Source organism: Henckelia pumila, chromosome 3, assembly GCF_033568475.1.
Source record: "Henckelia pumila isolate YLH828 chromosome 3, ASM3356847v2, whole genome shotgun sequence".
NCBI classification, from domain to species: domain Eukaryota; kingdom Viridiplantae; phylum Streptophyta; class Magnoliopsida; order Lamiales; family Gesneriaceae; genus Henckelia; species Henckelia pumila.
In genome coordinates this window covers 60977477-61001260 of record NC_133122.1, presented here as the reverse complement: position 1 = coordinate 61001260, position 23784 = coordinate 60977477, and the positions used below count along the sequence as shown (strand labels likewise).

General features: G+C 34.2%; 3 protein-coding genes across 11 annotated transcripts; 2 read left to right on the top strand and 1 right to left on the bottom strand.

Moving 5' to 3' along the window:
* The first annotated feature begins 3756 nt into the window (after positions 1 to 3756).
* LOC140893013 (uncharacterized) lies at positions 3757 to 5620 on the top strand. 2 transcript variants are annotated; one of them, XM_073302089.1, is made up of 5 exons: positions 3757 to 4106; positions 4443 to 4567; positions 4864 to 5052; positions 5191 to 5242; positions 5336 to 5620. In XM_073302089.1, the coding sequence occupies exons 1-5, from the start codon at positions 3840 to 3842 to the stop codon at positions 5453 to 5455; spliced, it is 753 nt and encodes a 250-aa protein (XP_073158190.1). In that variant the 5' UTR covers positions 3757 to 3839; the 3' UTR covers positions 5456 to 5620. The 2 variants fall into 2 exon arrangements, with proteins under 2 accessions (XP_073158190.1, XP_073158191.1); XM_073302090.1 differs by lacking the exon at positions 4443 to 4567 and having other exon boundaries at positions 3967 to 4106.
* A 5724-nt stretch (positions 5621 to 11344) lies between these two features.
* Positions 11345 to 16025, top strand: LOC140893402 (long chain acyl-CoA synthetase 1). 3 transcript variants are annotated; one of them, XM_073302471.1, is made up of 20 exons: positions 11345 to 11564; positions 11733 to 11885; positions 11961 to 12024; positions 12175 to 12264; positions 12745 to 12801; positions 12885 to 12933; positions 13066 to 13142; positions 13254 to 13293; positions 13373 to 13467; positions 13573 to 13740; positions 13817 to 13927; positions 14025 to 14112; positions 14204 to 14270; positions 14362 to 14437; positions 14638 to 14755; positions 14851 to 15096; positions 15183 to 15322; positions 15409 to 15594; positions 15684 to 15806; positions 15888 to 16025. In XM_073302471.1, exons 2-20 carry the CDS (start codon positions 11740 to 11742, stop codon positions 15930 to 15932), a joined length of 1986 nt encoding a protein of 661 aa, XP_073158572.1. In that variant the 5' UTR covers positions 11345 to 11564; positions 11733 to 11739; the 3' UTR covers positions 15933 to 16025. The 3 variants fall into 3 exon arrangements, with proteins under 3 accessions (XP_073158572.1, XP_073158571.1, XP_073158573.1); XM_073302470.1 differs by having other exon boundaries at positions 11345 to 11567; XM_073302472.1 differs by having other exon boundaries at positions 11346 to 11492.
* Positions 15880 to 23326, bottom strand: LOC140893400 (argininosuccinate synthase, chloroplastic-like). 6 transcript variants are annotated; one of them, XM_073302466.1, is made up of 12 exons: positions 22030 to 22174; positions 21472 to 21562; positions 21291 to 21372; positions 19679 to 20662; positions 19389 to 19533; positions 19014 to 19062; positions 18618 to 18800; positions 17740 to 17814; positions 17471 to 17656; positions 17018 to 17106; positions 16291 to 16881; positions 15880 to 16011 (listed from the first exon to the last, which is right to left on the bottom strand). In XM_073302466.1, the coding sequence occupies exons 2-11, from the start codon at positions 21487 to 21489 to the stop codon at positions 16329 to 16331; spliced, it is 2364 nt and encodes a 787-aa protein (XP_073158567.1). In that variant the 5' UTR covers positions 21490 to 21562; positions 22030 to 22174; the 3' UTR covers positions 15880 to 16011; positions 16291 to 16328. The 6 variants fall into 6 exon arrangements, with proteins under 6 accessions (XP_073158567.1, XP_073158566.1, XP_073158565.1 ...); XM_073302465.1 differs by lacking the exon at positions 15880 to 16011 and adding an exon at positions 23305 to 23326 and having other exon boundaries at positions 16328 to 16881; positions 22030 to 22078; XM_073302464.1 differs by lacking the exon at positions 15880 to 16011 and adding an exon at positions 22181 to 22252 and having other exon boundaries at positions 16328 to 16881; positions 22030 to 22078.
* Between the last annotated feature and the right edge of the window lie 458 nt (positions 23327 to 23784).

The window sequence follows — 23784 nt, the reverse complement described above, 5'->3', positions numbered from 1 at the left end:
AGTCTACAGTGTGGATATGTGGAAACATATTACTACATAATTTTATGGCTTGAATAAATATAATAATAAATAAAAAAAGTTATAGATAATTTTTTTTTCGAAAGGATCAATATAGATATAATTATATGTATATATATATATATATGTAGGCAAAAACGTAAACTTTTCTAAGCATTTGTTTATGGGGGGGTTCTTGCACTAAAATTCTCTCACATTAAGTTTTCTTCTATTTATAGATAAGCTTATGGATAATATTTTTCTTTAACGATCAATATAGATAATTATATATATACTAGCAAAAAGCAGGTAGGTTAGTGGACAATTTTGGGAAAATAAAAAACAGTCCAAGACACCACGGTTTTTATATAGTACTTAAATTTAATAAATAGTAAAGATATAGATATACACACAAGTATTATTATCTTTTCCAAACATTTGTTTATATGATTCTTAGCATTTGTTTTCCAAACATTTGTTTACACTAAAATCCTTTTACATTACCTTTCTTCTATTTAAGTTCTCTAGCAACTATTTTTGCATTCAATGTGACACACACATTTGTTTTTAGATTGAATGCAGTAAAATGAATGCGTCAAATCTTACTTTGTGAGAGATCCATATAATATCCAACGAGAAGTGAAACTGGAAAAACATCAAAACAGAGGATAACCTTACGGATGCCATGACCAAATACTAATGTCTCATAATTATAATTTATATATATAATTTGAACATGAGATTACTTTCAAAATACTAGCTTCTAATGTCTTCGTTATAATAACCCCTTCATGGTTTTTCATATAGCCAACAATTTCTAATGTCAGCAGCCTAACATTTCATCTTCTTTCACTAATACACATCTTATATTCATTCACTTCGCAAGGTATACTTATTTACAGATATTTCATCTTAACCATTCATGCCTCAACGACCCCATTCGAGACAGACCAACAGAGATTGATAGCTCAAAGGCTACGTACTTACAAGGTCGTTTCTCAAGTATAAATTAAATTTGACAGCAAAAACTTTCTAAATTTAATATACCAAAATAAAAACCAATAAGCCACCTTTATTTCGTACAGTATCCAATCAACTATACAAGGACAAAAAGGTCCATGCAAAAGCCTCTGTCGAATACATTGCAAATCCATATGCAGATTAAACTAATAAACAAATAGCCATAATTTTAGGCAGTAAAACCATCGCCGAATTTCAGATGCACAAAAGAGGAATAAGATAACACCATCGCTAAACTAATATAAAAAAAAACATGATAAGCAGAATGCCAAAGCTGATTATTCATACTTACATAAAGATTCAGCTTTATCGTAGATATACTCAACGGGGTAGCTCGATTCGCTGTAAATTCCTGCAAACAAAACAAATCAAAAATAGTTATGCAAGAAATCCGTATTAAAATTATTTCATTTCATCACACAAAATTCAGAAAATGCTCACGGTAGATTGAAATCGTGACTGCCTCGGGGAAATATTCGAAAACCCTAGAGAATCATAAACGACAACTACATATCTCCTTCTCAGTGTCGCTTCTTTATCTGAGTTTTTTGGCTTAATTTGAATGAGAGTAAAGCACAAATATTATGTGCTTCGTCTATGCTATGAACATTTCGACATTCGGAGGTGCCCAAACAAGAAGGAACCAAAAAAAAAAAATCCCAAACAGATGAGCTAATGAAAGAACCCGAAAAAAAAAACACAAAATAGAGTCTCGTTTTTCACCCTTTTCTCGACATTCACCGAAAACCCAAACAACAATAAATCTAGACCCTCAACATCTACTAAAAATACCAAGAAACATGAGCCCGAAGCAAGAGAAGAAAACAACGAAACGTACACAGTGAAAGTCGCGACACTGAAGCTCCGATCCAAGCTTTAAACTCACGATTGAAGTCACGATTGGCGTTGCCAAGGCTTGGGCTAGATGCAAAGAGGTCGGGCGACCATTTTTCGGCAATCCATTGGCGCCGGAGGTGAGCTGGGTTGAAGGGGGCGAAGGGTTTGGCTAGGGATTGGGTTTCACTGGTTCGATCTTCTTAAGGCAGACGTATAGTGTAGTACTATATGGGTTAATATTATATGTATTATATTTTTTAAAATAGTATTATATTTTTTAAAATATTAAAAAAAATAAATAAATAAATAAAAACGACAACAGATTACAATCTGTTGTCTTATACCTTCAAAAAAAATCTCATTGACAACGGTTAATTAAAACCGTTGTCGTAGATCATAAAAAACGCGCTCATTGACAACGGTTTTTAAAAACCGTTGTCTTTGACAAATATAAGACAACGGATTTTTAAACACCGTCGTCGTTTTTATTTAAAATATGATCAACGACAACGATTTTTGTAAAAACCGTTGTTGAAGGTCAAAAGACAACAGTTTGTGTATAAAACCGTTGTCTTTTTAGTGTTGTTAATTAGCATATTTGTTGTAGTCCCCTCTCAAATCTAGTATATATTAATTAGTAAGGTGCACTCTTTTGTTAACAACAAACAACAAAAATAAATAGTAAATTGTGAAATTAAAAAAATACAAAAATGATATTTTCGTAAACAAATATCCATCAAAGAGCGAAAAAAAACAGAGGCGAATTTCCCTAAATAACAAGAAAATACCAATACAACATACAAATGATGTAACAGAAAATGGATCTTGAGTTCTTGACCATGTATAAAAATAATTTAGCATTTTTATATATGATAGTTGGAGTATGATGTGGTGGTGTGGGTTTTCCCGAGATAATATGAACAAAAATAACGAAATTAAAATTGAATACATCGACCTTTATTTTTAATTATTAAAAAACAAAAGAAACAAACAAAATTTTGAATTAACCAAACTGAAATTTCTAATTAAATCTGGTCTAAGGTTCATTTCCAATTGATTTATGGTCAGTTTAGATATAAAAGCTGAAAGCTTAAAAAAACTTTTAAATAAGTTCATTAATTTTTTAAAATGTTTTTATTTAAAAAAAAGTAGAATCGTTTTTGACGTTTGAATAAATGTTAAAAGAATGCTTTTATTTAAAATTTTAAATATTTAAAAGCAAAAGCTCAAAAAAACTAAAAATTCTAGTTTTTTGAAAAAGCACTTGAAAATAGTTTTTGTAACAAAACACAATAATTTTAAGAGAAGTTTTTTTTAAAATGCTTTTATCATCTCAGTTTCTCAAACCAAACGAGCCCTTAATCAAAACTTTGTTTATCCTTTAAAAAAATAGCTTAATTTGGATCTTTTATTCTCTTAGTCGGGGCGTAGCTAGGATTTTGAAATAGAGGGGGCTGGAAAATTAAAATTTTAAGCTACATGGATGAGTCATGAGAGTCACAAGTGCGCGATGAATTGTTTTTACCATCTGCTGCTGTTTCGGAGTGAAGTGAAGAGAAACAAATTATTTTTTTAGGGGAGATAATTAAATTGTCAAAATAGAGTACTTCAGATAATATAAAATAATTAGGTGGACTTTGGTAAAATTATGGACTACACCTATATATATATATATATATTAAAAAAATTTGGGGTCTTGACTGGGCTTGAGCCCACCCAAGCCCATACATACCATACGCCCCTACTGAGTCTTGGTGAGTTGCGATAGGTTTGGGCCGACTCATCCCTTACCGCTATCTCATTTTGACATATTTATTGAAAACTCGTTCAACTGGATTGAGAGGGCAAAATCGTAAGTAAACCCATGCATGAACCTTCCTTATGGATATGGATATGGATATGGATATGGATGGATGAGGCTAATTAAGGTGTGGTAATTGTTATCCGTGGGAGAGATTCACCAAATAACATTGTAATTTAGATCGATGATGCAGACACAGTTGGTGTTGAATGGCTTCCCAAAATGCTCATCAAATTATTCCAACATGTTCATCACAAGGAGACCATATTCCACGTCTATGATCCAGTGCTGCCAAAGAAGTAACTACTACCACTGGCCATCTCTCTCGCTCTCTCTTTTCGGCTGCGGTTTCCTTATGGGTCCGTTGATCGACGGCTTGCATTCCAGGGTGCATCTTGTAGTCTACCAGAATGGCGCCATCGACATCGGCCCTCTTCATACCAACATCTGGGTACGTTTCATACGCATGTCTGAGTTAATTGTATTGGGACGACATGCGTAATTCTATGCTACATTTGGAGCAATCCCATGTTTTGTGTAAGATGTTCGTGTAAATATCTTGTACAAGTTGTACCAATGATATAGAACAGAATCACTGGCTAAACATAATTTGGAAAAACTTATAGGAAACACTTTTTAGTTTTTTCTTAACAAAATTTTGAAATTTTGTTAAGAAAAAACTGATAAACAGTGGTTTCTCGAACACTACCTATATATATAAGGGAGGATCGAGTAGTACTAATTAATCGTTGTTGTTCATGTATGATTGTTCTACGTACGCGGGCAGGTTCCTCCTCTGCTTGGACTGTTTTACTGCACAATTGGCTTACTTCAACTTTTTCTTGATGATAAGTTCACATCAGCTGCAGCCCCACCCCAAGGTAGCCCACAGAAAGTTGCTGCCTCATTAGTGTGCGTTCATGTCTTCTCTTTTATAAATTAGTTTGTGGGATTAAAAGAAATTAACATTTTTGGTTTTTTAATTATTCAAATTTAAGTGTTATTATAATAAAATTGGCTTAAATATTGAGATCGAGTGGGGGAAAAAGGCTAAAAAATGTAAAAGAAATCAATTTATCATAATTAATCCAGAATTAAATAAATTGGAGGACCAAATGCTTTCACAATAGGCCTAGCTAGCTACTTAACGGGCGAAATTTGACAGGCTAATATTTTTATTTTATTTTTATTTTTATTTTTATTTTCAGATTGCTAGTATTGTTCATTGAATTAAGCGCTGAGCTTTACAAAGCCGGAGTAGCAGACAACATCGAGGCCTACTTATTATTCGCCGGAGCCGAATTAGCTTGGTTGGTGCTTGACAGAACCCGGCTTGGATTTACGCTCGCGTCTCTAGTCGGCTTTGCTTGCCCTCTCGCAGAAATTCCAATCATGAAGTACGTCATCATTTCTTTAGTACTCACATATATAACAGAACATGATCCATTTAACAAATATATATGCACTGTGTATATAAATACAATACAAATTAAATGATGGCGTATATAGGATTGATTCGTGTTCGATTTGATCAGGTTATACAATCTTTGGTACTATCCCGGAGCAAATGTGGAGATATTTGGGCAGGTACGTATGCAATAGAACAGCAAATACATACAGAAAATTCAAGTTGATTGGGGAACATTTCTTGAAATTGATTTCATATATATGGGTCTGCAGGGGCTGGTAACTTGGACCATCACTTGCTATTTCGTGTACACGCCATTCTTGGTAAATCTAGCCCGTTGGCTGAGAACCCAATTGAACGTCGGTTCGGCCCAAAACGACGCACCCCCATGATCATTTAATTGCGGAATCTATATTTGAAGCCCAAACTATGTACGTATGGAATATTTAACTTGATAAGATAAGATAAAATAAAATAAAATGAGTCTTTAAATTGATTTGTTGCGTATTTGAATGGGTAATACTCAAATCATGTATCCAATGACTCGTATTTTTACACATAGATGTAATTAATTATATATTGTTGACGTGACAAATCATGGGACATTAAATCTATCATTGAGGTAATACTCATGTGCTAAGTTGAACTCAACCTATTTGAATCACGTATATGATTTTTGGTATGATGTGTACGCAGCTGATTCGTAATACTAGAATATTATTATTATATATATATATAAACACATAAAAAAAAACACTCTTGTCATAAAGATTTTCTACTCTCAAATCTTTGACAAGTATTAAGTTTTATCTCATAGATATTACTTGTCACTCCATATATTAATCGAGTGGACTCACCTCAAGAATAAATATCCGCGAGATCGTCACAGGGAGACCTACCATTTTTACAAAAACTTGTATTGAGAATTGAGATGAGTTCATGTGTCGATTTTGTATCAGACGCAACTCATTAAAATAAATATTATTTGTACATAAAATTTTTTATTTTTTATTATATTTACGAGAAAGGATCGTCTGTATGACAAAGTTAAACATTTTAGGTAATAGATATAGTCAATAGAAATTATTTTGGTAGAATCTATTATATATATATATATATATATATATATATATATATATATATATATATAACTAGTATCGTGCCGTAACCATAAGCAATACTAATTTTCTTAAAATAATTAATTTTGGAGGATCAATTGAGTGTCGAGGCACAAACTAGCTAGTATCGTGCCGAAACATAAACAGTACTAGTGGAAAGTAAAGAAGAAGATAAGCCAAAAATGGATTGTACAAACGAAAGAATATTTTTATATGAGAAGAAAGAATCAATTGAGTGTGACCCAACGTTAGAGAAATTGAATTTCAATTGATGGCTAAGCTAGTTAGGCACCAAACTTTAAAGGCCATCCCGCACAAACTCTTCCTCTGTATATCCAGGCTATTTACTCACTTCACCGACTAACATTTTATTGCCCAATGATGATGATTGAGTGAAACAAATTTCGGAGAGTATTTCAATATTTTATCTAGCTATATGTCTAAAATTATTGTTAACGAGACTTTACGAGGTTATCGAGTTGGTGGAGTAGGTGAATGTCTGAGTAGAGGTCAAGAGTTAGATTATCTCTATCAACGTATTTTCGTATCAATATGTCGCACATGACTTGTCTATAATAGTACATGCGATTTATTTGACTAGCGTAGTTTGCAGGCTATTGCGTGAGTTCGGAGGTTTACTCGATGTGCGTCGAACAATTAAGTCAACCCAAAAACAATCACTACTTATCTTTTTTTTTTCTTGTTTTTTTGGGTAATAAACTCAAGCCAATTTTCATTATTCATCCCAAATTCTTGGCCAAGAATTTTTTTCCCACCCCCACAATTTGTTCATTCATTACTCGTGATTTATTAACTTGAAAGGTCTTCACGAGTCTGCTAAATGTATATAGTATGGTGGGCCCTACATACATATTGTTAAAATATTACGAGTTCACTATAAATTTTTAAATTTTTAACAATCATACAGCAGTTTCATTTTTCAAAATTTTTTTAACAATCATACATGATACAACAGTTTCGCAGCATTAATTTATCATTACCGAGATTAGTTTGATTAAATCAATTAATTCGGTGATGTTTTTTTAACAATAAGAATAATTATATTGTGAGACGGTCTCATAGGTCGATCTATTCATATATACAATAAAAATTAATATTTTTAACATAAAAAATAATATATTTTTATTGATTGAGTTAAATAAGAGACAATTTTTTGGTATTTTTATAAATCCGTATGTTCTTCGCAATAGTCTCTAAATCATATTTATGTTGTGATTAAATTTTTATTTTTAATATTTATCATTCCCATTTTTTCTAAGTAATAATTAATGGGTTTTTTTTCCCGAAAATTAATCAATATTAATTAATCTCTATGCCTTTTTGTAGTCTACTGAACTTTTTATGGGTTGAGTAGATGCTACCCGCAGGGTAGTGCCCTGCGGGTGACTTAGCGGCTCATGATTGATTAAAATCAGTGGACCCCACGTAAGATCCACTAATTTTGACCAATAATGAGATTACACATCACCCGAATAATGTCCTGCGGGTGGCATGTACTAAACCCTTTTTATGATGCAACTGTCAGGGACCTAGCTAGAGTTACAGTTGGTTGTTGGTAGCTGCTACATTTAAAACATTCGGTTGAAAAGTATTTTCCTCAACTTTTAACAATTCAATTTCCTTTATGTTTTGTGAAATGTTATGATTATTAGAATTGTCAAAGTAGGAAGACTCACTCCATTTCGTTGTTACTATGATTTTTTTCCAAATTGTCCAAATGTCGGACTCACTTCGCCGATCGATGAGTTTTAGTGAGTTGTGGTTCGGTTCAGGTCGATTTGTTTGTTTTTAAATACAAGTTTAATTAAATAATATGTTTTTCAAATAATCATGCACATGAAACTTTAATATGCTTTATCACTAGTAATGTTAATTAAATTCTGTTTTTTGCATTAAAGTGAAATGATGATAGGACCTTAATTAAGTTAGCTTTGGAAATCATTGGTGACAGAATTATGAAAGCTATTGTGCAACGAAGTCAAGTGTTGACATTAAACATAGTTTGTTGAAACAAAAATAATACATCGAGTAATTACAGATACCAAATGAACAAAATCCACTATTTAAATAAAATTTTTAATAAATGATAAGTTATTATATATATATATATATATATTATTTTATCTTCTAAATTATTAAAAAGTTGAAGGGACAAAATAATGTCGTAATTTATTAAGAGGTTATGAAAAATAAATAATTGAGGACGTGTCAATTATAATAAGTTTCTCAAATTTGGAAGTAAAAAAAGCATGGGATTTCACTCATACTATATTTAGTAATAAATACATCGTTTTTTGTATTGTCGTAGGTTTTTCTTTTCTTTATTTTTTTCTTTTAAAAAACAAACTTGCGGACGTATTTTTTTTAAAAAAAAAAAACTCCATGCGAATTTTTTTTAATGGAAAAACCAAAGTCTGCATTAACTTCCAGAAGATCAATAAGTTTTACATTTTACTAATAAAAACAGAACAACAATCATCAAACACTTGCAGAAATATTTCAAGAACGCGTAACAACGCTAGCTATCCATTTGTTTAGTTTTGTGTGTTTTTCCAAACATATTAAATTTTAAAAATAATTTTTTATTTCTAATTTTTATTTAATATTTTATTAATAAATATAAAAAAATATTGAAAATAATTAATGTATTTATTGATGAATTTTGATATGTTGCCTACTCACTCTCTGAAGTGACACTCACTCACAAATAGATTGGTAAAATTAATAAATAAAATAATTGTCCATCCATTCCAATATATTATTTAGTTTGCATTCTTTTTCATCCGTCCCAATTATGAATTATATAGGCCAATTTATTATTTTTCTTACTATTCTTTATTTCTGTGTGTGTGTCTATATGTATATATTTATAATAATTTCTAAGAGGGTCGTTATAAAAAAAATGCAGGTTGCGCTTGCTTGAATGAAGATGAACGATTTAATTTGGACGAGACGGTTTGATTCGGAGAATTCATGAGCTTACATTAAGGGGTGAACCGGTGCATACGTTCTTTTTCTAAATGATTTTTGTCTCATTTCGATGAATTTCTTAGTTACGTGACTTACGTCCATGTTTTTATTATTGAATAATGCAACAAATTTTGTGCATAACGATATTTATAATAATTATATCGTGAGATTTTTTTATTATATCACAATATTTTGTATTCAATGTGAGATTTTGATAATTGAATTTTTGTATTGAATTTTTTGTATTCTACAAATTGATGATATACATATTTTGTTGTATGTGTAGCATTACTATTCTATTATTTTAACAATATGCATGTGTTGTGTCATTGGACAACCTTGGTGAGTGTTGGCTTCAGTCTTCAGAACGTAAATACAATCTGCATTTTACATACAAATTAAGAAGTATAACTAAACATAAAACAAACATTTAAAAGTCTAATAATAATTATTGTGTTTTGGGAGTTTGCAAGTATGGTTCGTAAAACATGGTTGGTTTGAGGAGGGAGAGATGAGATATTACTCCGAGCAAATATAATTTTTTTTAAAAAAATGCATATTTATCAATAATACATGTGATATTTATACTTTCTCAGTGTACTCTCAAGGCATCATTTGGTACGAGTATTATTAGTACATATAACTTATCTTTTGATTCTTATCTAATCTCTCGTTTTTATCTTCATACTATTTATCCATCTATTAATTATTTATTTTACATCAATCAAATCATTAATCATTTATCTTACATCAATCAAATTATTGAATTTAAATTACTATATTTATTTTATAAATAATATTACTTATATTTCATTTTATTCTTAAAAGAACAAAATAGTAATTTATCATTTTTATATAAACTTTAATCAATCAAATCAAATAACTATAATCTATCAATCAAATACTATATTAACCATTATTTTTTATTTATTTTATATTATATTATATTACTTATCTATATCTATGTATTCTTTATCTCATCAGTCGGACCAATATTATCTTGAAGAGTATCATAAAGTTTCTCGATGAGTACTACATTTCTTAATTACTAGGCTTTTCCTTCGTAAATTTAGTACTAAACCCTTTCCGAATAGTAATAATAAATTGTATTTCAACCACCCACATTTATAGTGACCAACAACCCAACCAAACATCTATATATGTATGTATGCAGGTATACATTTTAACTCCAATAAACATAAATGATATTGATTATGCTAGGAAGAGGTTTAATTTATAGTAGAGACTCACGCACACGACAATTTGTCTATACATATTTTTAACATATATAATTAATTGATTTTAAGTTTTTTTAACGAATCAGTAGTCATTTTTAGAATTAAATCAAATAAGTTTTTATAATAATTTTTATTGAATGAAAGAAGATAATGAGTTAGTTTTGTCTATCCATTAAAACGATCAAATTAGTTATTCTAAGAGATTGATACATTATCAAATAGTATAAATTGAATGAAATAAGATAAGCTATAATTTTGACTACTCATTAAAATAAGCAAATAGTTACTCTACGGAATCGATGTGTTATTAAACAATATATATAAATAATTAAGCATTATATATATATATATACGAGTCTCAAAATCAAACGACTTTTTTTTTTAATTAAAAAAGAAAAATTTACTAAATGTATTTATTTTATTTATAAAAAAAATAATTTCATATTTTTCAAAACTCAAGTCAAATGAGTATGCTAGCAAAAACTAAGAAAAAAATGTTACTGAATATAAAAACTAAGAAATAAAAATTAAAACTATATATTTAAGATTATCAAAAAAAATTCATATTATATTTATTTTTAAAGAAACCTCATCTATGCTATATATTAAGCAAAAACACCTTAGTTAGTCTTTTGGTATACTCAACTTTAAATTGTAAAAAAAATGCCCCATAAAATTGTCAAATTACAAAAAATACATATCATATTAAAATCAAACACTTAAAAAATAAATGTTATATAATATATACACATAACACATAATATGTATATATTACATTACACACGCAATGCTAGTATTATATTATTATTATTATTATTATTATAAAAAAAGGATGGAATACGACTATAATAAATAATTAAAATAATAAAAATGGGTGGTATTAATTTCGATCTCCCAATTGGCATGTACTAGCTTGCATACATTCAACTCCCTTCCCACGCCTTATTAAAGGATCCCATTGCCAATTGCCTCTCTTCCGTCATCATCATCATCTTCCTCCAACAATACATATATATCCCAACTCCTCCATTCTCATCTTCCATTTATATACCAGACTTTCACTTCATCGGCGTTCTTTTGCAGTTCGGTATTCTTTTGAAGTTCATTTTTTCAGCTGTTTTTAAAAGAAATTCGTGTAACAAGTCAAAGGAGTAGTGGTGGGTCATTCACGACTTTTTTTTTTTTTCTTTTCTTTTCTACAATGAATAATACTTTATTGGCTTGCATGACTTTTCAGTCTTGTTTTGATCGATCAGTAAAAGATCCTTTCTTTAACATTTTCCTTGGTTAACTTGGGATTATATATATTCTGTTGATTTCAGGGGAGGAATGAAGAAATTCGCGGTGAAGATGGAAGAAGGAAAGGAAGGCCGAGATGGGAAGCCATCCGTTGGTCCTGTGTACCGTAATCTACTCGCCGAAGATGGGTTTCCGACCATTGATCCCGACATGTCCACCGCTTGGCAAATTTTCAGGTTACCCAAAAAAAAAAGTATATGGGTCTGCTTGTTTATGTGTTTACTGACGAGTCAAATGTTTTTTATGCGCAGAACTTCCTTTGAAAAGTACCCTGAAAATAGAATGCTGGGATGGCGTGAATCGGTCGACGGGAAGGTGCCACGATTTTTGCTAGCTACTGTTTTTAATCCTATATATATGCATGTTCTTGCTGCTTTTGCATGTCAGAGTTTTGAGTAGATTCTGGTGTTGAAAAGTGTCTGCTAGCTTTTTGATGAAATTTTTTTATGGGATTTCATCTTTCAGTGGGGCCCTTATAAGTGGAAGACTTACAAAGAAGCTTACGAGGAGACTCTGCTGGTTGGTTCCGCATTGCGAGCACATGGCATTGAACCTGTAAGAGATTGCTTGCACCCCTTTTAACTTATTTATATTCAGGTGTTTCTACAAAATATATATCTACATTCATACATCCAGTATATACAAGCTTTAGTGGAAATCGCCTCCGATTTCCTGAATTCAGTCTGCGTTGAAACCAGTTGTCGTCGGAGAAATCGAACTCATGTCATAATCAATAGGCTTACTGATACGAGTGTAGAGTAAATGGGTCGAGCATAAGAGGATTCGAAGTTAAGCGAGTTAGTATAGTTTGATATGATTGTAAAAGAGATGGTATGTATGAGTATAGTTAGTGTAATACCAAGGATATAAATAGGACAAAGACTCTCATTTGTATTCATTCAACATATATGTCAATCTATATTTCTCCCAATCTTGAGCTTTCTCTCTCAATTCTCAACCTCGTTCTTAGGAGTCCGGCTGACTCGAATTAGCCATTCTATCACTTGCACTTGTAAAAATTTTACTCTGTTGCAGGGAGCTCGAGTTGGAGTCTATGGTGCGAATTGTCCTCAGTGGATTGTGGCGATGGAGGTCAGTTCTTTAGACCTGTTTATCTCAATATTGTTCATCTTTAATTTGTGTTCTTAAACATGATTTTGTGTTCCCTTCTTCAGGCCTGCAATGCTCACAGCTTAATCTGTGTTCCTCTCTACGACACCCTCGGTACAATCTGTTTATTGACACTATTCTATATCTAGGATAGTTGGCTGCAAATTGTTTCTTGATTGTAATCTGATATGTGGTTTTAAGTTCATAAAGTTTGAGGCTTCAACAATGTGAGTTTCCATTGTGCAGGGGCCCGAGCAGTGAACTACATAATAGATCATGCCGAGCTTGATATTGTTTTCGTTCAAGACAAGAAAGTGAAACAAGTGAGCGTAGCGAAACTCTATATTGGTTTATGGAATTGGTTGAACCTTAGTATATATTAGTCATTTCACATGATTTGTTTTCATGAATAAAACAATTCCCTGATATTGCAGCTACTGAGCCCTGAATGCACCAGTGCTCAAAGGATAAAATGTAAGCATGAATCGATATGAACTAATCACTTAGTAGTTTCCGAAAAGATATTTGATGTAAACAATTCTTTTGGTTGCAGTTATTGTGTGCTTCTCTTCATTGACAGAGGAACAGCGGGATGGAGCAGCCGCTATAGGCATCAAACCTTACTCTTGGACCGAATTTCATGCTGTGGTACGATGAACAATGCCAGTGTTTCCTTTGCAATTTGCAGAGTTAACCCTTTTTTTCTTACATGTTCTTTCATGTTTTTAAATCATGTGCATCTGATCATATCAGGGAAGAGAAAAGCCATCAGATATTTTTCCACCAAAGCAATCCGATATATGCACGATTATGTACACAAGCGGAACCAGTGGAGATCCAAAAGGTGTAATCTTGACCCATGAGAACATTGTAACATGCATTAGTGGGGTCGAAAAATTCATGGAGCAATTCGAAGACAAGGTAACTGCACATTTTCATCCATTTGCCACCTTTTATATTTTTCATGTGTTTATGTATGACTTGGGAGCCTCAACAGATGACAGTGGACGATGTGTACATATCTTTCCTACCCCTTGCTCACATTCTTGATCGCATGATAGAAGAATTCTTCTTCTACAAAGGTGCTTCCGTCGGATACTATCACGGGGTAAGCTGCTAGATTGCCTTTGTTTTTGTTTTTGTTTTTGTTTTTGTTAATTTACATATCATGTTCGATAATCTTATTTCCATTGAATGTACTGAAGGAAATCAACGAAATAAGGGACGATTTGGCGGAGTTGAAACCAACATTTTTGGCAGGAGTACCTCGAGTTTTTGAAAGAGTGCACGAAGGCATGAAAATTTTGCTGTCTTTAATCATCTTTGTTAGCGCCAATTCGCTGTCATTGTTTACGCTCTTTATCGGTCTTTTTTGCCCCTTCAGGCGTGCTCAAAGCTGTTGAAGAGCTCAATCCTAGGAGGAGAAAGATTTTCAGCTGGCTTTACAAATAGTAAAAACTTGTCCATTCGTTGGCCGTTTTGTCTTTTACTTTGAGTTAAAGAACCGATGCCAAAAATGAATCTTTTCGTTTCATGATACAGCAAACTCTTTTGGATGAATCGGGGGTACAAACAGAAAGATGCATCACCATTGGCTGATTTACTTGCTTTTGGAAAGGTCTTCGTGCTTCTCGAGTTTTATGTTATGCTTCCATATGTATCTGGATCATATTTCTAGTCCCACTTTCCAGTATTATTGGAGCATCTGACTGCATCGCATCCGATCTAGAGTTTCTCAGATTTTTCACTCATGCAGAGTCAGGAGAAGTAAAGAGAGGAAAATAAAAAAATGATCTTTATTTTCTTTCTTATTTGTAGGTCAAAAGCAGGTTAGGTGGAAGGATCCGGCTCATAGTATCCGGGGGCGCGCCGTTGAGCACTGAGATAGAAGAATTCCTCCGGGTTACATCCTGTGCTTTTGTGGTACAAGGATATGGTAAATAAATAATAACATTTATCTTGGCAAACTGAGAACAAGAACAGAAAATACAGTCTCAAGTTGTAACATTGGCTGTTAATTTTGTTGGGCAGGGTTGACAGAGAGTTGTGGATTGGCAACCTTGGGGTTCCCAGATGAGATGTGCATGATTGGAACAGTTGGCTCTTCTTTCCTGTTTACCGAAATCCGTCTGGAGGAAGTTCCAGAGATGGGCTATGATCCACTTGCTGATCCTTCTCGTGGCGAAATATGTATCAAAGGGAAATCAGCATTTGCAGGATACTACAAGAATCCAGAGTTGACTCAGGAAGCTGTCCAAGACGGATGGTTTCATACAGGTTCGATTTACTTTTCGAGTCACCATTTCCCATACCCCTTAGGTGCATTGGTTCTTGACTAGATTTTTGCATGAATCTGCCCTTAGGGGACATTGGAGAGTTGTTACCCAATGGAGTCATCAGAATCATCGACAGGAAGAAGAATCTGATCAAGCTATCTCAGGGAGAGTACGTTGCGGTAGAGTATCTTGAAAAAGTTTATGGTATCACCCCGCTTGTGGAAGATGTAAGCAAAGCTTGAATCATTCAACTTTAATCTTCTTTTGCTTCAAATTAAGAGATTATAATCTTCAGTTCCAACTGTGTATTCAGATATGGGTGTACGGGGATAGCTTCAAGTCGAAGCTGGTTGCAGTAGTTGTTCCAAATGAAGACAACACCATGAAATGGGGAAAGCAGAATGGCCATAAAGAATCCACCTTTGTGGAGCTTTGCTCTTCAAACCAGCTCAAAGATGACATCCTCCTCGAGCTCAAAGCGACAGCCGAGAGAAACAAGGTCACTTTTCTTCACATTCTTCAGATTCAAACCAAGAGCTTTGACATGATATTACTCAATGTGATTGTTTCAAATTTTTGATTGGACAGCTGAGAGGTTTCGAGTACATCAAAGATATAGTCGTGGAACCTGAGCTCTTCGAATTGTCTGAAAAAGAATTGGTGACAGCAACACTGAAGAAGAGACGAGACAGGATGCTTAAGCATTACAAGGTAAATAACATGACGATGCTATTTTAACTTGATGTGTTACGAGTGTTAAGACTTCATTCTTCTACCATTGATGGCACGCAGACGGAAATCGACGAGCTCTATCAAATGCTGAACGGAGCTAAGTAGTAGAGAAGGACTTGCATCTGCACAGCATTGCATTTCCCTGCCCGGCACTTTCGAGTTTTTGTCGAGAAACTGGTCGATTCTGTAAATGGATCGATTTACGTGAGAAATTATGTATATCCAGTCTTCTTGATGCTTGCTGTATTCTTCTGTCTCTTGATGTGTTTTCATAAAACCCTTCCTATTTCACACTCAAACCTTTCTTTTAGTTTAGTTATGAACTACAATTTTCAAGGTATATAAGCCAGAAACAAGCATATACTTGGCATAACTGCAGAAATTCCAAAATTGAAATTCAACTAACTTAGCCATCAAAACCAAGACATCAACTTATATAGAATCAGTGAAAGTGAACTTAAACCTTGACTTTGGGAGAATCAGATTGGCCCAGTCAATATATTACAGGTTCTTATCAAGCATAGCGCGGACCCTCATTGGCAATCCATAAAGCCGTATAAAGCCAGGAGCATCGGCTTGATTGTAGATTTCCCCACTCTCGAACGAAGAGATGTCTTGTCTGTAGAGACTGTTGGGACTTTCCCTGCCTGTTACACATACAGATCCTTTATAAAGTTTGAGAGTCACTGATCCAATAGTGGTTTTTGTGATTTCCTTCATGAAAGCATCAATTGACTCGCGAAGTGGATCAAACCACCTGCCGGCATATACTAACTCGGCGTACTTCAAGGCGAGAAAATCCTTCGTCTGCATGGTTTCACGATCAAGTGTCAGAGACTCGAGTTCTCTCACAGCTGTGAAGAGGATTGTCCCACCAGGAGTTTCATACACCCCACGACTCTTCATTCCAACTAGACGATTTTCAACCATATCTACACGGCCAATCCCATGCTTGCCACCAATGTCATTCAGCTCCGAGAGAAGAGATGCAGGAGAGAGATCCTGTGCATTTATTGAAACTGGGAGACCCTCAATTATACCAATCTTCACATACCTGCAAGTATGAGAGACTATAAGGAAAAGTAACCATTAGCACATATGCACAAGATGATGCAAATAATAATAATAATAATAATACTGCAGTGGATAAATTATTTTAAGACGAGGAAAAAAGTGTTATAGCAACTAACTCAGGTTGATCCGGTGCCTCTTCCGGGTCAACAGTTATCATGTACATGTCCTCCATGGGCTCATTTGCTGGATCTTCCAAGATATCCCCCTTGAACGTTTATGTACCAAAATGGATGTCAATATTTGGACAAAAAGGGCCAAATGTAAAGAGCATTTTCATAGTACATGATCACAGTCATTAAAAATTTTAAATATAAATCCACATCCCAAACACGTGCTTTGATTTCAATGTCAAACTGCTGACTGCTAATGCAAATAGGACAACCCTTCGCATCTTAAATATTCCAGATGCTCACAACACAGTAATATGTTGACTTTGAATGGATTAGTCATATAGTGGATTGTTATTCTACTGCCATAAAAAAATATCCACAGAATATGAGTGCAGCAAATGCCACGAACTTTCCTCACCAAAAATTAAAAGGTTTAAAGCACATGAAATCACCACCTACCTCATGACTGAGGTGCCACAGATTCCTATCTCTGCTGTAGATGGACTCCTTTGTCACTGGAATAGGTACATTATGCTTTACAGCATATTCAATTGCATCTTCTCTTCCCTTTATTTCCCATTCCCTCCAAGGAGCAACAACACTGAGTTCCGGATTCAAAGCAAAGAAAGTGAGCTCAAACCGGACCTGTAACACAAAGAGCAAAACAAACGTGAAGGAAGAAACTTCAATTGGAATCAAACTGTATCTACAGAAATCCTAAAGCTTGCCTGGTCATTTCCTTTTCCTGTACATCCATGAGAAACAGCATCAGCTCCAACTTCTTTGGCCACATCAACCATGGCCTGCATTTTCAACGCGTTAATACATACAAGTAGAAAATAAAAGGTGTAAACAACACAATACTAAAAACAAAACCCAAAGGTAAATCTTTTCTCGTGAAAATAGTGCACCCGCGAAGAGGCATAAACAACAAATGTCAAAATATTCATAGTCGAATAACCATGCAAAAGGAAACGAGGACGTTTGAAACCTATGTTGCATGGATACGGGTACGAGTATCGTATCAGACACGACACGGATACCGCGATACGACAAATTTTGAAAATATAAGACACGATACGGTTAGGATACGGCGAATATTAAATAATATAAAAATATTAAATATATATAAATTTAGTATTAGAAATTAAAAATCCTAGAGTAGAAAACCATATTTCATCAATCATAATATCCAAGTGACATTTACTCCTCCAGTACCCTTTTCCACCTTAGTCACAAATCTCCACAAAGGAGAATAATCATCAACATCCTCCTGTCCACTCTCATTTTGAAAGCTTTCCATGACAAATAGGCTGAATCCTAGCCGTATCCGACTGGTCAAACTTCAAAAAAGTCAATGACACGTTTTTTTCCGTGTTCGATACGCGTATTTGCGTGTCGTATCCGTATCCGATACTTCAAAAAAAAAAAAGAAAAGAAAATCTGCAGTATCCATGCTACATAGTTTGAAACTCAAGGTTATGACTTTATCCAATAACAAAAAAAGGACACTTTGAGAATGAAAGAAACAAAGAACGAGAAAGTTATTTATCTAAAAAAAGACAGTGCTAGCCCGTCTTTCCTTGCATTTAATTTTTGAACGTACCTTAGCTATAACAGGTCGTGCCATTGAAGTCCCAAGCAAATATTTTCTCTCATAGATAGCACCAGCTCGTAAGCAAGGAAATATAAAATCTCTCACAAATTCCTCTTTCAAATCCTTCACCACTAGTTGACATGCTCCACTAGCCTTGGCCTTTTTCTCCAGACCTTCTAATTCTTGTATGCCCTAAATTTATGGGTTTGGATCGTGCATAAGACAGTAAACAAGAGAAACAGAGCAAGCTATGCGTACCTTATTGTCCTTCACATTTATTTATTTATTTCAAAAAAATAATTAACTTCAGCCTTGACCCTTTTTGCTTTTTCAACTGTAATTTAATAGAAAATATCCATTTTTTTTAATGGATTGATGAGATTGTGCTGATTTGAGTTCACTTACTTGACCAACGTCAGCAGTGAAGCAAACAACTTCGCAGCCATAATTTTCTCTGCATTGCCAAAGCATCAAATTAAGAAACATGTGTTGTAATCTTTCTCTCATCTAGTCATTCTCAACTTCAAATGATTACAAAATTGAGAAACCTTCTGAATGAGGTATCCGCAAATAGTTAACAGCCTAAAGTTAACTACCGAGAATAATAATTACAATTGTTTAACAAAACCAAAGTCTCACAAGTTGGACTCTACCCTCGTAATAAAAAAAACAGTGTTTGACTTCCTGAAGTAAAGTGTAAACTTAATTATTGACTAGCCATCTCATATTAATCTACAATAGAATTTATCTGATTTCAAAAAGTTGAACCAATTAACATACCTAAGCCATAGTACAATTACAGAGGTATCTAAACCACCACTATATGCCAAGACCACTTTGTTTAATTTTTTAGGCAAAGATTTTCCATCCATACCACTAGCAAGCATTGCCTCTTTGTCACTAGCCAAAACTGCTCGGACAGCCGCTGTATCAAACAAATTCATTAGGGGTCAGGGCAAGAAGTATTGTAAGTGTATAAATTTTGGAAAGTTGATATAATTGGACGGGTTGGGAGCTACGAGCTAACAAATACTTTCATGAAGATCACCTAAAGGACATCTATTGCATACCATATCTCTTTTTGATACTTTCACAGAACTTGAGGTGAAAATTAAGTTGGTCCTCTGTCATCCCACTGGTATCCTTCATAAATATTTCATAATCCTTCATTGCTATCTCTTGCTTTTGCATCTCGATTCTCTGAGTTTGTAATTCTTCCATTTTCTTCCACTTACTGTCGAATACCACGTCATCAATGCCTCTAGACTTGGATTCACCCTTCCTTTTTGCTGTCTTTTGCCCAATTGGGCGAGTAAGGAGTTCACAGTCATCCACGTCAATAGGAGCATCCAGATTTGATGTAGAAGTGTGCCACCCTGACTTGGATGTCCTTACCTTCTTGCTAGAGTGATGACTAACTGACTGTGGAGCATGTTTCTCATACTCTCTGAAAACCCTCCACACATGCATGTACTTGAAATCCTTGTTATTGTTATTGGCCTTCCACATATTTAGTGCACTCTCTAACACATTCTCGTCACTCCATCTCGTTTGACAATGAGTATATAAATTATTGTAGGTTGCAGAAAACTCATTCACCATAGGCCAGAACCTATAGTAATGTGATTTTAGCTGCTTCCAATGTCTCAGCACAGTTCCAGCAGGCCGATGTTTGTTGTAGTAATCTCCGATACGTCTCCAAAGAGCTCGATCCTTCTGGTCATTACCAGTTACTGCGCCGGTGCTAATAGTGGCCCATGACCTCACAAGGACAACGTCTTCATCGGGAGACCAAATTGCTCGTCTCTCGTCGTATATCTCCGGTTCGTCTTTGCGCTCTATGTGTGACGAGTGTGGTGGCAACTGATTTCCAAGAACAGATGATGGTGTTATGGGTCCTTTGTCGCTGCCAGATACATCAACACTAGACCTTCTTGATTCCTTCGAATGCATGACTGATGCTTGAGGAGAAAATACGTATGTCAGGAAGGCTGGCTTCCCAAATTGGTTGCCCATGGCCGAACAATCTTGGGGTGGATACATGCAAAACGGAGCTGGGGGAGTGTTATGTAGATTCATAGAGAAATTTAGAAAACTTGGGAAATTTGGAGGATATTGTGGAACATATAGACTATTTTGAAAATTTGGTGGGTATTTTATGGAAGAGGAAAATTGAGGATATAGGACATTAGACGACTGTGAAAATTTTGAGAAGATGCATTTTCTTAAACATTTGGAGAATTCAAAATATTTGTAAAAGAACCGCTGAAACTTTCATCCATATCAAGAAAAATATTATATATGAAAAACTTATTTAAAAAATAATTTTCCAAAAAAAGTTAAAACCTAGTCGTTGCACAATAGCTATTTTTTAGTTTCTTTTATATATTTTCAAAAAGTAATTATATATGTAATATACTTTATAATATTAGAATATATAACGTCTATATATAATCATAGATATATTAATTTAATTTGTTTTTTAATGCTGTTGGGAGCATTCCCCATTTGGCAAAGGGAGCTGCCTGCCACACCGTGAGGGAGCTCCTAGGAGCTCCCATTGGGGATGCCGGATGCTCTTACTGATGTTTAAAGAAGGAACATTTCATGTTGCAGCCAAACAAACAAAAAAAGAGACAAGACAGACATGGAATATGCAGTGTGGAGCAATGAGACTCGTACCATCCTTACTACACGTGAGACCAGAGTCAGCTCTGGCTTGGACAACTGCATCACCATTAAATTCAATCGATTTCACCACTACCTGGCATTGTAGAAAGGGGCCAAAGAAAAATGCTGAAGGATGCCACTCCGTTTATCATTATTACAATGGTGCATTTTGAAAGTCAATGTAAAAAAGTACCTCTTGTTCCGAAGCCATCTCTCTTGGCCAGTGAACAATATCGTGCCCGCAAGCTAAATTTGTATAGGAAGAAATTACTTAAAAATCACATCTACAACCATACAGAAGTAAGTAAACCACACTGTTATTCATCACAAAAAGGGAAAAGAAAAACCACACAGATTTTATACCACAAAACACCTCTTTTAGAACCATGGAAAAGAAGATTAGTAGGACACAAAGAAATCCCATGTAACTGAGCCATCCTTTTATGTTTGATGATTAAACGCACAAATTTATGAGGTCCAAAAATGTACAATATAATACACAATCATAAGAATGCGTTAAAAGAACATACACATGTCAAATCAAAGAAATTAAAGAGCCAAACAACAATGCATGGACATACAAAAAAAAACAGCTCAACAATCCACGGAAAATAGTAACGCCGACCAAGAAATCGACTGAACAGGAACCAAAGGGAAAATATTACATATGAAAACAAAGTAAAAAAAATGAAGATCCACAACGAATTTGAAACGTAAAAATGCGAAAAATTAGCAAAAGCAATCAAGTTACCTGGAGCAGCTCGAAGGAAATTCACCGGCGATTAGCTCGAGCGCAGAACCTGAAGAGTGGAAACAAGAATTGGAAGTGAATAAAAGATTGAAGGAACAGAAATATACAAAATCATCGAAAATCGAATGGAAGGGGAAGAGGCAGCAGAAACCAGAGACGGATACAAGTAAAGTAAGCTGCAATGTGGATTGTCATTCCTTTCCCTTTTTTCCTTTTCTTTTTTGGCCTTCCAAAATTATTGCTTTTTTTTTTTTAAAGAACAAAATTATTGCTTTGAAAACAATAATATTTTTTAATGGAGGTCAATAATAGATTTGTGTCATAAAAGTGATCGATTTAATCTTCTCACAAAATATTTTTTTTGATAACTTTTACATTTCTTTCATTGGAATATAATGTTTAAAACTTACGAGATCTAGTGGATTTTTATACGTGAGATCGGTTTATCAATTTATAATTAAAATAAAAATTAATAATTTTGACTTAAAAAATAATATATTTTTATTAATTAAATCGGGTCGAAACCATGTCTCCTAAAATCGACTTATGATATTAGACGATCTTAACAAAATTTGTGTTAAGTGAAATCAACGGGTCGAAAAAGAAATAAAATGGTCGAAAACAAATTATCATATTGCATGCTATTTTCTCCTCAGAAAGGTAGATAAAACTGTGCTAACTAAATTGTTTGCAATATAAATATTATTGCAAAGAGTACACAAATCTCTATATTTTGTTTTGCAGATCAATGCATATAATGAGTTGGGAAAAATTGTAACAGCATATGCAGATTGTCATTGAACAAAAAACAAGGCTCGGCTTCTCGGCTAGAGCTCGAATTCTCGTCGGGTCCTGTACAGTTTGTTTCATCTAGATCACTGTATTGTGAGCTTTCTTGTTAAGACTAAACTACCTGTTTTTGTATTTTCTTTTTCCTTATGATGATGTTTAATTAGTACCGTGACATAGTTCGCCGGTTCCCATTGTATTCGTCTAGGGATGTCTAGTGTATTTTGCTTATATAGTTTCATCTATGATAACAAAACAGGGAAAACTATGCTCCCGTCGTTTGCTCTGGCGACGGCTGAGGCGCTCCTGGTCGCTGGAGAGGGAGAGGGAGAGGGAGGAGCATCGCATTTAAACTAGTATTCTTGGAACCAAGTCCTGTCAAATTAACACACACCTATATATCATGGAACTCGAGCAAAATGTGTTCCACTAGAGAAAAAATGATACATAGATAGAAAACGAGCTTGGTGGCGAAGAAGACGTTACCTTGACAGATTATGACAACGAAAAACACAACTGTGATGACCATAGCAGAGATGGTGCTGGTACAAGGAGGCGATGATGGCGACGAATCTGACGATGACTTGGTTGCTTTCATCTTCTTGGACGTCTTTGCGTGCACCATCCGCTCGCTCTTCTTGGTGGAAACCTTGGCGATCTCTTTGACAAACCTCATGTCCCCAGCATCCAACAAGGGAGCCTTGGGATGTCGAGGGGGTTTCGCGGTTTTCTTGAAGTACTTTCGATCCATTCGCCCAATTACCTCGCCACTTGTTTGTCCTTTTTCTGGCTTAACAGCACCAGTATCATGACCCTTGAAACTCAAAATCCCACTCACAAGCTTGTTGAATGATTTCTTCATCACCTTTCTCTTGCCCAAGATTTGGTCACTTGTCATTGTCTCACCAATCTCAATATCAACCATGATATTCTTTTCTTTTGAGCTGTTAAATTCCATATGTACTC

Bases quoted from the DNA above. Each gene is read 5' to 3' on its own strand.
- LOC140893400 (XM_073302465.1), bottom strand. The intron at 20,663-21,290 runs GTACGAGTCTCA...ACACTCCCCCAG, and splicing joins TCTCACGTGTAGTAAGGATG to CTCCGTTTTGCATGTATCCA. The intron at 17,815-18,617 runs GTACGTTCAAAA...TTGAAAATGCAG, and splicing joins CACGACCTGTTATAGCTAAG to GCCATGGTTGATGTGGCCAA.
- LOC140893402 (XM_073302471.1), top strand. From the start codon at position 11,740: ATGAAGAAATTCGCGGTGAAGATGGAAGAAGGAAAGGAAGGCCGAGAT. The intron at 14,271-14,361 runs GTAAAAACTTGT...TTCATGATACAG, and splicing joins TTCAGCTGGCTTTACAAATA to CAAACTCTTTTGGATGAATC. The intron at 15,807-15,887 runs GTAAATAACATG...GATGGCACGCAG, and splicing joins GGATGCTTAAGCATTACAAG to ACGGAAATCGACGAGCTCTA.
- LOC140893013 (XM_073302089.1), top strand. From the start codon at position 3,840: ATGATGCAGACACAGTTGGTGTTGAATGGCTTCCCAAAATGCTCATCA. The intron at 4,107-4,442 runs GTACGTTTCATA...GTACGCGGGCAG, and splicing joins CTCTTCATACCAACATCTGG to GTTCCTCCTCTGCTTGGACT. The intron at 5,053-5,190 runs GTACGTCATCAT...CGATTTGATCAG, and splicing joins GCAGAAATTCCAATCATGAA to GTTATACAATCTTTGGTACT.